Consider the following 13,008-nt stretch of genomic DNA (forward strand, 5'->3'; position numbering starts at 1 on the left):
TGGCAGTGAAGATGCTGCTCCTGGTGGGACCAGGATGGAAGGGGTGGATTCCTTGGAAGTGTTCCCACTTCTGTTGAGGGACAGGAGATCCTTTGGCAGTGAAGATGCTGCTCCTGGTGGGACCAGAATGGAAGGGGTGGATTTCTTGGAGGTGTTCCCACCACTCCTGTGGTGTTTTTGAAGGAGGTTGTGGGTGCAGGATCCATGAGAGGGGGAATGAAGCATGGAAGGAGCAGGAATGGTTTGAGTCCCCTCAGGGAGCTCTGCAGGTTTGCTCTCAAGAGGCTTTTGCTGGGAAAAAGCTCTGGAGAGGAGTCCAGGGGAAAGGGAGAGGAATTTCCTTGGATAAATGCACGGAGCTGCCTCGTTGGGGTGTTCCCAGGCTGTTCTTAGCAGGGCTGTCATGGCCTCAACAAACGAACCACATCGTTATTTAACTTCCCTGCTTTCCTTGAACCTGTAAATCACTTTAAACTGCAAGAAAAAACAAGGAAAAAAGGACTTTAAACAAGGAAAAAAAAACCCCTTTTGTTGTTGCTGTGCAGCACAAACGTCTGGAAAAAGCAGCTTCCCTGTGGATGGCTTTTCCCTGGATTCCATGGCTGTCAGGATTGCAGCTTCCTCCAGAGCACCTGTCTGAGTCCGGCTTTCCCTGCACAGCAAAGTCGGGGTGAATGTCCTCATTCCCCTGCTCGGAGAAACGTCAGGGGGTTTAGGGGATGAGCTGGGGATGGAGTCTTGGAAAATGAACTGAACTCCCCATTCTGAGCCGGAATCCAGGCAGGACCTCAGCCCGGCTGCCAGAGGAACCTGCCCTCATTTTCCCTGCTGGTTTTTGTGGAGTTTGGCAGCTTCTTTCTGCCTTTGGATGCTTAAAATCCCAGCAAACCAAGCAGCCAAGCAGTGAAGACTCCCAGGGATGAAGGGAAGGTGTCTGCAGGCAGTGGGATCTGCAGGACAGGAGATGCTGAGACTTTAAAAACCTCCCTGTAACCCTTTCCACAACCTGGCCTGGCCATCAATATTTCAGTGGCGATAAATCCCTACAAAACAGGCCGTGTAATTCCACAGCAAGCACAGCAGCTGAAATGCATTTTTCATCAGGAGAGCTGAATCAGGATCGGCCAGGAGAAGCAAGGGGAGGCTTTAGGGTGGCTCTAATTTGCTGTCTGTTTCCCAAAGACGTGTCTGTACATCATTTATGAACCCCCTGGGTCCTCTGGGACGGGCTCTGGCTTTGCTGATAATCTATAAGAAAACAATTTCCCTTCCAGCTTGTTTAAATTGATCCCGAGTTTTGCAGAACACCTTCTCTGTCTGTTCCCTCTCTGCTCTCCCTAATCCGTGCCCTCATTTGGAAATCACTTTAGGAATGTAAAAGCAAGGTTAGATGCAATCAGGCTGTGGAGAGAGGGGTTTTTTTTTGTTGTTGTTGTTGAACACAGCAAATTCATTTTGTTCCCTTCCTGGGAGAGTTAAATATTTCCCTTTTCCCTTTCATTAAGGTGAATCTTGATTTTTGCAAATGTTTTTTCCCCATTCCCCATGTAAGGAAGTCAAAGGGACTGGGAGAAATGTGTGCAGAGAATTATTTTTAAAAATTATTTTTTATTTTCCTCCCCATCCTGTCTCCTCAAAACGGTGGAAGAAAATAACCTAGAAGTTTTTAATCCGGTGAGGTGGCAGCACCTCAGTGTCCCCCCCATCAGAGGGGCTGGATGGGATTTTATAAAATCAGGGAATTTTGGGAAAGCTGCAAAAGGCTGGAATCGGAGAGATGGGAATGCTGCCCTGGCTGCTGCTGCTGCTGCCCCTCTCTGCACATGTTTTATGGCAGAACTTGGCTCCCTAATTGCTCTGGAGCTGATTGGTACCAACGCGTAATTGCAGCTTTTATCGATCTGCCCGGCCCGCAGGAGGAAGATAAATGGGATCAGCTGCAGCCCTGCCCAGGACAGAGCTCCCTGCTGCTCACCAGAGACACCTAAATGGCCTGGTGAGGGAGTAATGGAGTCTTGGAATGGTTTGGAATGGGTTTAAATCCCATCCAGTTCCACCCTTTCCATGGGCAGCGACCTCCCAATGTCCCAGGGTGCTCCCAGCCCCATCCATGGCTTTGGGCTGCAGATCTGTCCATGGGGAGATCTGTGGTTCTACCCGTGGATGGATCAGTTTTGGTTCAGTTTGGGCAGATCTCCCCCTCTCTTTGTCCTGGATCTCCCACTGCTCCTCTTGGATCTTCCATTTCTCATCTTGGATCTTCTACTCTTTATCCTGGATCTCCCACTGCTTGTCTTGGATCTCCCACTCCTTATCTTGGATTTTTCATTTCTCATCTTGGATCTTGTACTCTTTATCCTGGATCTTCCCCTCTTCATCCTTCTCTCCCACTCCTCATCTTGGATCTTCCCCTCCTCATTTTTGATCTTCCCCTAATTTTAAATTTCTTCCGTTTTTCATCTTGGATCTTCCATTCCTCACCTTGGATCTTCTATTTCACTTCTTGGATGTCCCACTGCATGTCTTGGATCTTCCTCCTTTCATCTTGGATCTTCCACTCTTTATCCTGAGCTTTCATTCCTCATCCTGATCTTCCGTTTCTCATCTTTTATCTTCTATTCTTTATCCTGGATCTTCCCCTCTTCATCCTTATCTCCCACTCTTCTTCTTGGATCTCCCATTCCTCATCTTAGATCTTCCCCTCCTCATTTTTGATCTTCCCGTCGTTTTCAATCTTCCTCCTTTCGTCTTGGATCTTTCACTCTTCATCCTGATCTTCCATTCCTCATTTTGGATCTTCTCCTTTTCATCCTGGATCTTTCCCCTCCTCATCTTGGATCTTCCATTTCCCATCCTGGATCTCACCCTGGATCACACTCTTGGGTTCCAAAAGGATTTTTGCCTCCTTCCATGTGACCTGTGGAGTCTCCTGGGCAATTCTGGATAATCCCAGTGCTTGTGCAGGGTCTGATTCCCAAAGATCCATTGCTCAGGCTGCCAGAAGAGGGATTTTTCCAAAGTGTTGCATTTGAGGGGGTTTCTGTTCACCTCCAAGAACCCCTGTGAGCATCCTGCTGCTGAACCATCCCAGCAGAAGGGAGAGATCCGGGCAGGATCTGGATTTAACAGCAATTCCCCCAGCAAGGAGAGCAGAGCTCCACGGAATAGATTTTTTCCTGTTGCTGTTGCTGAAACACTGTTTTCCAAATTAAAAATAAATAAATGTCTGCTTAAATCCTCATTTAGAGCAACATGAAGTGGTTTGAAAGGAACAGCCCGGCCTGCCTGCCATGCTGGCAGAGCTTTGTAATGTCATCTCTCAAATCTGACAGGATGCTGAGTATTCCATTAGATCTGTTGGATGTGTGTGAGCAGCAAAAGCCTCCAGAAAACAGGAGTTTCTGTTCATCCAATTATCCTGACACAGTCCTTTGTAGTACTGCTCCACATTCCAATTTACAAACAAAGTAGATTTTCAAATACAGGATTTTTGAGGGCAGGGAGTGGGAGAATTGTTCTTATTTGTTTAATTTTTTTTTAAAAAAGCACAAAACAAGTGGTGCTTTGCTGCGCCTGGTTCTGATCTAAATGGAGTCATTTGTAAAGTCTGACTTCCATCATTAGGGCCCCGAAATGAAGGATGAGGAGGAGAGGATGCAGTGATCCCTCTTTATCAATTTATCTTCACCAATTTATCTTTATCAATTCTCCTGGAAAGGGACACGGTGCAGTTAGGGGAGGAGATGTTTCCTGGGGATGCAGCTCAGGCTCTGAATGTTGGGATTGCTGCTCAGTGTTGAGTGCCTTGTTCCCATTGCTGAGGGGTTTGGGAGCCAGGTTTTCCATCAGGAACGGGGTTGGAGGGGGATTTTTGTTGGATGGGATCTGACAGGGATGGTTCTGGGAGAACCTTGGTTAGAAATGTGTCCCTGAACAATTTCCAAGCCTGGCTGTATCCAAATTATCAATTCCTCCATGCCAGAGAATCCTGGAGTGGTTTGGGTTGGAAGAGACCTTAAAATCCTTCTGATTGCACCCCCTGGCACCTTCTCCTGGGTTTGGGATGTTCAGCACTGGGGGAATCCCTGCGGGTTGCTGTGTCCTGATGGAAAATTCCCCAGGATTTCCCGTGCCACCATCAGCTCTGGTGGGAGCCACCAAAGCTTGGGAAGCTTTGCTTGGCCTCTAAATTCCCTTTGTGGGGCACAAATCATCCGATGATTTTTTGTTTGAGCTTTGAGCTTTAGTTTGTGTGGAGAGTTGGGAACATTCCCTGGGGGCCGGATGTGGAGAATACCAAAATGGGGATTATTTTGTAAAGCTTGTTCCCCAAAGCACAACCACAGAGCAGAGACTTGCTCACATCCTTGGAAAATTCAAACCAAAATCCAACTTCGGCCTTGGAAACTTGGAATTGCCTGGGAGGGAATGTTGGTTGGGATTTTGGGGTCACCCCTGTGTTGGCTTGGAAAAAACTGGAAAATCACTACAGGAATGTCTGCCGCTATTTTATTTGAAGCAGAAATAGATTTTTACCCCCAAAGAAATAGATTTTTACCCCAGAGAGGCTTTTCTTGGCCTCTAAATTCCCTTTGTGGGGCACAAATCATCCGATGATTTTTTGTTTGAGCTTTGAGCTTTTGTTTGTGTGGAGAGTTGGGAACATTCCCTGGGGGCCGGATGTGGAGAATACCAAAATGGGGATTATTTTGTAAAACTGCTCGTTCCCCAAAGCACAACCACAGAGCAGAGACTTGCTCACATCCTTGGAAAATTCAAACCAAAATCCAAATTCAGCCTTAGAAACTTGAAATTGCCTGGATTTTATTGCCTGGGAGGGAATTTTGGGGTATCCCTGTGTTGGCTTGGAAAAAGCTGGAAAATCACTACAGGAATGTCTGTCACTGTTTTATTTGAAGCAGAAATAGATTTTTACCCCAAAAGAAATAGATTTTTACCCCAAAGAGGCTTTTCTTGGCCTTTAAATTCCCTTTGTGGGGCACAAATCATCTGATGATTTTTTGTTTGAGCTTTGAGCTTTTGTTTGTGTGGAGAGTTGGGAACATTCCCTGGGGGCTGGATGTGGAGAATACCAAAATGGGGATTATTTTGTAAAGCTCGTGCCCCAAAGCACAACCACAGAGCAGGGTCCCAACTCACATCCTTGGAAAATTCAAACCAAAATCCAACTTCGGCCTTGGAAATTTGGAATTGCCTGGGAGGGAATGTTGGTTGGGATTTTGGGGTTACCCCTGTGTTTGCTTGCAAAAAGCTGGAGCCTCACTACAGGAATGTCTGTCACTGTTTTATTTGAAGCAGAAATAGATTTTTACCCCAAAAGAAATAGATTTTTACCCCAAAGAGGCTTTTCTTGGCCTCTAAATTCCCTTTGTGGGGCACAAATCATCCGAGCTGAGCTTTTGTTTGTGTGGAGAGTTGGGAACATTCCCTGGGGGCTGGATGTGGAGAATACCAAAATGGGGATTATTTTGTAAAGCTCGTGCTCCAAAGCACAACCACAGAGCAGAGACTTGCTCACATCCTTGGAAAATTCAAACCAAAATCCAACTTCGGCCTTGGAAACTTGGAATTGCCTGGATTTTGTTGCCTGGGAGGGAATTTTGGGGTATCCCTGTGTTGGCTTGGAAAAAACTGGAAAATCACTACAGGAATGTCTGTCACTGTTTTATTTGAAGCAGAAATAGATTTTTACCCCAAAAGAAATAGATTTTTACCCCGAAGATGCTTTTCTTGGCCTCTAAATTCCCTTTGTGGGGCACAAATCATCCGAGCTGAGCTTTTGTTTGTGTGGAGAGTTGGGAACATTCCCTGGGGGCCGGATGTGGAGAATTCCAAAATGGGGATTATTTTGTGAAGCTACTCGTTCCCCAAAGCACAACCACAGAGCAGAGACTTAGAGGCTGCAGGGTCCCAGCTCACATCCTTGGAAAATTCAAACCAAAATCCAAATTCAGCCTTAGAAACTTGAAATTGCCTGGATTTTGTTGCCTGGGAGGGAATTTTGGGGTATCCCTGTGTTGGCTTGGAAAAAGCTGGAAAATCACTACAGGAATATCTGTCACTGTTTTATTTGAAGCAGAAATAGATTTTTACCCCAAAAGAAATAGATTTTTACCCCGAAGAGGCTTTTCTTGGCCTCTAAATTCCCTTTGTGGGGCACAAATCATCCGATGATTTTTTGTTTGAGCTTTGAGCTTTTGTTTGTGTGGAGAGTTGGGAACATTCCCTGGGGGCCGGATGTGGAGAATACCAAAATGGGGATTATTTTGTAAAACTCGTGCCCCAAAGCACAACCACAGAGCAGAGATTTAGAGGCTGCAGGGTCCCAACTCACATCCTTGGAAAATTCAAACCAAAATCCAACTTCGGCCTTGGAAACTTGGAATTGCCTGGATTTTGTTGCCTGGGAGGGAATTTTGGGGTATCCCTGTGTTGGCTTGGAAAAAACTGGAAAATCACTACAGGAATGTCTGCCGCTATTTTATTTGAAGCAGAAATAGATTTTTACCCCAAAAGAAATAGATTTTTACCCCAAAGAGGCTTTTCTTGGCCTCTAAATATCCTTTGTGGGGCACAAATCATCCGAGCTGAGCTTTTGTTTGTGTGGAGAGTGGGAACATTCCCTGGGGGCCGGATGTGGAGAATACCAAAATGGGGATTATTTTGTAAAGCTGCTCGTTCCCCAAAGCACAACCACAGAGCAGAGACTTAGAGGCTGCAGGGTCCCAACCCACATCCTTGGAAAATTCAAACCAAAATCCAACTTCAGCCTTGGAAACTTGAAATTGCCTGGATTTTGTTGCCTGGGAGGGAATTTTGGGGTATCCCTGTGTTGGCTTGGAAAAAGCTGGAAAATCACTACAGGAATGTCTGCCGCTATTTTATTTGAAGCAGAAATAGATTTTTTACCCCAAAAATGTGAGTTTTAGCAGCCCCAATCCTTTTTTTTTTTTTTTGATCCATTGATATCACATTTATTAAAAACCTTGAGATCAGGCTGGAAATCTCCTGTGATTCCCATCCACGTGGAACCTTCGGGGCATCCCAAACCCTGCTGCTTTTTCTTCCTCCTGCTGCACTTGCAGGTGGATTTGGAGCAAAAAGAAACAAAGAGTTCGATTTGCTTTGACAGCAGCCTGCTGTTAATTAGTTTCCCCTTCTTAAATTAATAAAAAAAGACAGCTGCCCTGAACAGATTGAAGCTGCTGAGGAAGACAGGAGCAGCAGCAGCAGCAGCTTTTCCTCAGGAATATTTTCCAGCTCAAAATTTTTTTTTTTTTTTTGAAGTTCTTGCTGCTTTATTTAAAGAGAAAGCCAAAAGCTGTGAGGAAATGATGAGTGAAAAGCTGCACCCAGCATTTCCCTCAGGTGAGCTTCAAGGAGCCTCCCCCTGTCTGAGCCTCCTGCAGCAGCTGTTCCAAACAGGTTCTTTTTGAGCCCAAAAAAAACCAAAAAAACCCCAGCACGATTCAAAACCTCCTCTTTAGTTACATGGGTAATTCTCCTTGACAGCTTTGTCTTAGGGATGTGCTAATTTAGGGATGAAAGCCTGACAAGATGAAGAACACGAGGAGGAGGAAGGGTTTGAAGTGGGTTTCTCCAAGGATAAGGGCTGGCTCGTCAGGAAAAGGCTCCCAGAAAGTGATTTGGACACTGAGTAATCCCAATTCCTGTTGGGTTTTCCCAAATCCTCCCAGTGAAGGCTCTTTTATCCCAAATCCTGCAGTGGGGGCTGAGTTATCCCAATTCCTCTTGGAATTATCCCAATTCCTGTTGAGTTACCCCAGTTCCTGTTGGGTTATCCCAATTCCTGCAGTGGAGGGTCTTCTATCCCATTTCCTGTCGGAATTATCCCAATTCCTGTTTGAATTATCCCAGTTCCTGTTGGAATATCCCAGTTCCTGTTTGGTTATCCCAATTCCTGTTGGGTTATCCCAAATCCTGCAATGAGGGCTGGGTTATCCCAATTCCTGTTGGAACTACCCCAAATCCTGTTGGGTTATCCCAATTCCTGCAGTGGAGGGTCTTTTATCCCAATTCCTGTTTGAATTATCCCAGTTTCTGTTGGAATATCCCAGTTCCTGTTGGGTTATCCCAATTGCTGCAGTGAGGGCTGGGTTATTCCCATTCCTGTCGGAATTATCCCAATTCCTGTTGGGTTTTCCCAATTCCTATTGGAGTTATCCCAATTGCTGAAATGAGAGCTCGGTAATCCCAGTTCCTGTTGGAATTATCCCAATTCCTGTTGGAATTATCCAGTTCCTGTTGGCTTATCCCAATTCCTATTGGAATTATCCCAATTCCTGCAGTGGGGGCTGGGTTATCCCAATTCCTGTTGGAACTACCCCAAATCCTGTTGGGTTATCCCAATTCCTATTGGAATTATCCCAATTCCTGTTGGGTTATCCCAAATCCTGCAGTGGAGATTTTTTTAAGCCCAATTCCTGCAGTGAGGGCTGGGCTATCCCAATTCCTGTTGAAATTGTCCCAGTTCCTGTTGGGTTATCCCTGATCCTGTTGGAATTATCCCAATTCCTGTTGGTTTATCCCAATTTCTGCCAATGAGGGTTGGGTTATCCCAACTCCTTTTGGAATTGTCCCAGTTCCTGTTGGGTTATCGCTAATCCTGCAGTGGAGACTCTTTTATCCCAGTTCCTGTTGGAATATCCCAATTCCTATTGGAATTATCCCAGTTCCTATTGGGTTATCCCAAATCCTGCAGTGGAGATTTTTTTAAGCCCAAATCCTGCAATGAGGGCTGGGTTTCCCCAGTTCCTGTTGGAATTATCCCAATTCCTGTTGGGTTTCCCCTGTTGCTGTTGAAATTACCCCAATTCCTGTTGGGTTATCCCAAATCCTGCAATGAGGGCTGGGTTTCCCCAATTCCTGTTGGAATTATCCCAATTCCTGTTGGGTTATCCCAATTCCTGCAGTGAGGGCTGGGTTTCCCCAATTCCTGTTGGAATTATCCCAATTCCTGCTGGAATTATCCCAATTCCTGTTGGGTTATCCCAAATCCTGCAATGAGGGCTGGGTTTCCCCAGCTCCTGTTGGAATTATCCCAATTCCTGTTGGGTTTCCCCTGTTGCTGTTGAAATTACCCCAATTCCTGTTGGGTTATCCCAATTCCTATTGGGTTATCCCAATTCCTATTGGAATTATCCCAATTCCTGCAGTGAGGCTGGGTTATCCCAATTCCTGTTGGAACTACCCCAAATCCTGTTGGGTTATCCCAATTCCTATTGGAATTATCCCAATTCCTGTTGGGTTATCCCAATTCCTGCAGTGAGGGCTGGGTTATCCCAATTCCTGTTGGGTTATCCCAATTCCTATTGGAATTATCCCAGTTCCTGTTTGGTTATCCCAATTCCTGCAGTGAGGGCTGGGCTATCCCAATTCCTGTTGAAATTGTCCCAGTTCCTGTTGGGTTATCCCTGATCCTGTTGGAATTATCCCAATTCCTGTTGGTCTATCCCAATTCCTGCCAGTGAGGGTTGGGTTATCCCAACTCCTTTTGGAATTGTCCCAGTTCCTGTTGGGTTATCACTAATCCTGCAGTGGAGACTCTTTTATCCCAGTTCCTGTTGGAATATCCCAATTCCTGTTGGAATATCCCAGTTCCTGCAGTGAGGGTTGAGTTGTCCCAATTCCTGTTGGGTTATCCCAAATCCTGCAATGAGGGCTGGGTTTTCCCAGTTCCTGTTGGAATTATCCCAATTCCTGTTGGGTTATCCCAATTCCTGTTGGGTTTCCCCTGTTGCTGTTGAAATTACCCCAATTCCTGTTGGGTTATCCCAATTCCTGCTCTTTTATCCCATTTCCTCACAGCCTGTTTTATCCCAGCTCCTGCCTCTGGAAACTGCAATAATCCCAAATCCAGGTGTTTGTGCTGCTCCCAGATGGTTCTGCCAGGTGGGGTTTGTGTCCAACCCTGGGGGTGGAGGCAGCAGCAGCCAAATCCAGAGCAGGAAAACAAATTGCTGCTCCTTGGTGTGAGAAAAAGGATGGGGCTCTTGGAGATGGATGAATTCTTGTTCCCTTTCCTGGTTTTTCCCCTCTTCTGGTGGAATTTTGGATCAGGGAGGGAATGGTCACACTTGGGGAGGAGTCCCTCAGGTGTGGGGCTCCGAGATAATATTTCCCTTAGCCAATAATGGGGTTTAATTTTATTTTCCTGCTTTTTTCCCTGCTGTTTGTTCACACCAGCTCTGCAGTTTTTAGGTTCTGAGTGCTCCCCTGGAATGGCTCTGCTGTGTAATGGGTTCATGGGATAAATTCCAGAAAAACTGGGGGAAACCAGCTCAGCATTTTCCTCTCAGCATCCTGAAGCTCCTCAGAGCTTCCCTTTTGTCTCCCATTCTTAGTGGGTTACAGAGGGGTCGGACCCCATTTTTATTTTGAAATTAAACTTTTCCAAAGCCCTAACATGGAAAACAAATCCCTCTCCAAACCCTAACATGGAAAAACAAACCCTGCTGGTTTTGTGCAGTGAGGATGAACTGATCCCAAAGGGAAGGACGCAGGATGTGGGCGATTCACATTTTTATTTTTAAAATAAAATCTTGACAATCCCTGAAGCTCAGCTCAACTTTTCCCTCTTTTTTTTCCCTTTGTTTCCCACCCCTGCAGTCAAGAAGCAGATGGAGCTCAAGTCCAGAGGGGTGAAACTCATGCCCAGCAAGGACAACAACCAGAAGACATCAGTGTGTAAGTTTTTCTGGCTCTTCCTCACTGTCTTTTTTTGATAACAATCTCCTGGAACATTTCATTGGACTTTCCAGTAATCTCTAAAACTTCGCCACTCTGAAGAGTTTGGGTGCTTTTCCCTCTTCCCTCTGCATTTCTGCATCACTTCCCTCCTCCCAGTGCTCTGGTCACAAGCATTTACTAACTCTTGGAAGGGTGCAAGGCTTGGATTTTCTGCATTTGGTTGATTCTGTGCTCTAGGTTGTGGTTTTAGGCTCCTTTTAGTGGGAAAAACAAAGAAATTTGGGGTTGGGATCGCTGCTATTGCTGTAAATAGTGAGCAGGGATAAGGAACAACATGAAAAACAGAATATTAGAAAATTCACACAGGCAGTCACAGCGTCTTCCTTTGTCTATTTGAGTTTTATTTCATTTTCCCTGCAGAAAAATCATAATTCTGGGTTTGGAATGCTGATTTTTCAGGTTGCAATGCTGATTTTTCAAGTGTAGTGCTTGGTGTGTCAGGGGCAGAACATTGGGGTCACTGCTGTGCCTCCCTGGGGCAGGTGGGAAATATTTCAGTTTTCCGTCAGGTTCTTCCCAAATCAGGAGCAAAACCTGTGGTTTTTGTCCCTGAATCTTGGGCTCTTTCTAAAATTAAACAGGAGGAATCTGACTGGGATTTAATATTTTATGTGGATTCAAATGGGAGCAGGATGGAGCAGTTTTTCCAAATGGATTTTAGGGGAGAAGCTGGAATTGCTCATTTTGTTGCACAGCCCATTACCCCCATCAGAGAGGAGCATTTGCACAGCTCAGCTGGGTGGATTTGTCATACAAAATTCAGAAAAATGCATGGGCTGGATCAGAATTGGTGGATTTTGCATACAAAATTCAGAAAAATGCAGGGACTGGATCAGAATTGGTGGATTTTGCATACAAAATTCAGAAAAATGCATGGACTGGATCAGAATTGGTGGATTTTGCATACAAAATTCAGAAAAATGCAGGAACTGGGTCAGAATTGGTGGATTTTATATACAGAATTCAGAAAAATGCATGGGCTGGATCAGAATTGGTGGATTTGTCATACAAAATTCAGAAAAATGCAGGGACTGGATCAGAATTGGTGGATTTTGCATACAAAATTCAGAAAAATGCATGGACTGGATCAGAATTGGTGGATTTGTCATACAAAATTCAGAAAAATGCAGGGACTGGATCAGAATTGGTGGATTTTGCATACAAAATTCAGAAAAATGCAGGGACTGGATCAGAATTGGTGGATTTTGCATACAGAATTCAGAAAAATGCATGGGCTGGATCAGAATTGGTGGATTTTGCATACAGAATTCAGAAAAATGCATGGACTGGATCAGAATCGTGGCTCTGGAAGGAGAGTTTCCCTCCCAGCTCCCAGGAGAATTTTTAGGCTCTGTTTTTTTGGGAGCAAAGCCCAAAAAGGTAAAAAACAACCCAAAATCTCCAGAGCAGAAAACACTTGGGGTGTGTTCAGGGGAAAATAATTCAATTTTAAAGGGAATTATCCTTTAAAATGGAGTCCTGGCTGGGTGATGCATTCCTTGCCAGGAAGAATTTATTGGAATAAACATCCCAGTGCCCTTTCCTGAATTGGAAAATTCCCCTGGCTGGGTGTGGAGACAGAGGGGTGTGTTTGGAGTCGGGGGATTTTGGGGGATTTGGAGGATTTTTGCCCTGGATTTTGGGGAATTTTGATGAAAGGAGTGAAATCATTGATTTAATGAAGCATTGTGGTGTTAATATACACAAAATTCCCATTTCTGTTTCCTGGGAATGGCTTTTGGAGCAGTTTTACCCATTTTTGGTGCACTGAGGTGAGGAGGACACAGCAGCTGCATTTCCTTTCCTGCAGATCCTGCACTTCTGAGGAGGAAAAATAGGAATTCATTCCCTTTGCCTGGTTTATCCCATCCCAAGGGGCTCAGAGCTGCCAAATGGGAGCTCAGATCCTGAGGGCAGCTCAGGCTGGAAGTTGTTGAGGTGGAATAATGGGAATTGGGATGGTGGCCCCATTCCATGGTCAGTGTCACCCTCCAGCTCCTTCTCCATGCCCTGCTCTCCATCAGCTCTGGATTTTTCTTATTTTGTCCCTATTTTTGAGCTTTCTGCTCCCACAGGGAATTCCCAGCTGCAGAAGTGCTGATTCCCAAGGAGATGGCACCAGGAAAATCAGATTTTTATTTTTATTTTTATTTTTTGCAGTCCTTATCTGCTCTGTTCCCTGCTGGATTTGCAGGGTTGGCTGAGCCCCTCTGTGCT

The 13,008-nt window shown here is 45.3% G+C and overlaps 1 protein-coding gene across 2 annotated transcripts in view; it reads left to right on the top strand.

Moving 5' to 3' along the window:
• Window positions 1-13,008, top strand: part of CSMD2 (CUB and Sushi multiple domains 2) — a 326,447-nt gene that overhangs the window by 142,740 nt on the left and 170,699 nt on the right. For both annotated transcript variants that reach the window (XM_074555673.1, XM_074555674.1), the window contains exon 8: window positions 10,651-10,728. In XM_074555673.1, the coding sequence (XP_074411774.1) occupies window positions 10,651-10,728 (78 nt within the window). The remainder of the gene's footprint in view (window positions 1-10,650; window positions 10,729-13,008) is intronic.

Source organism: Zonotrichia albicollis, chromosome 20, assembly GCF_047830755.1.
Source record: "Zonotrichia albicollis isolate bZonAlb1 chromosome 20, bZonAlb1.hap1, whole genome shotgun sequence".
NCBI lineage: Eukaryota > Metazoa > Chordata > Aves > Passeriformes > Passerellidae > Zonotrichia > Zonotrichia albicollis.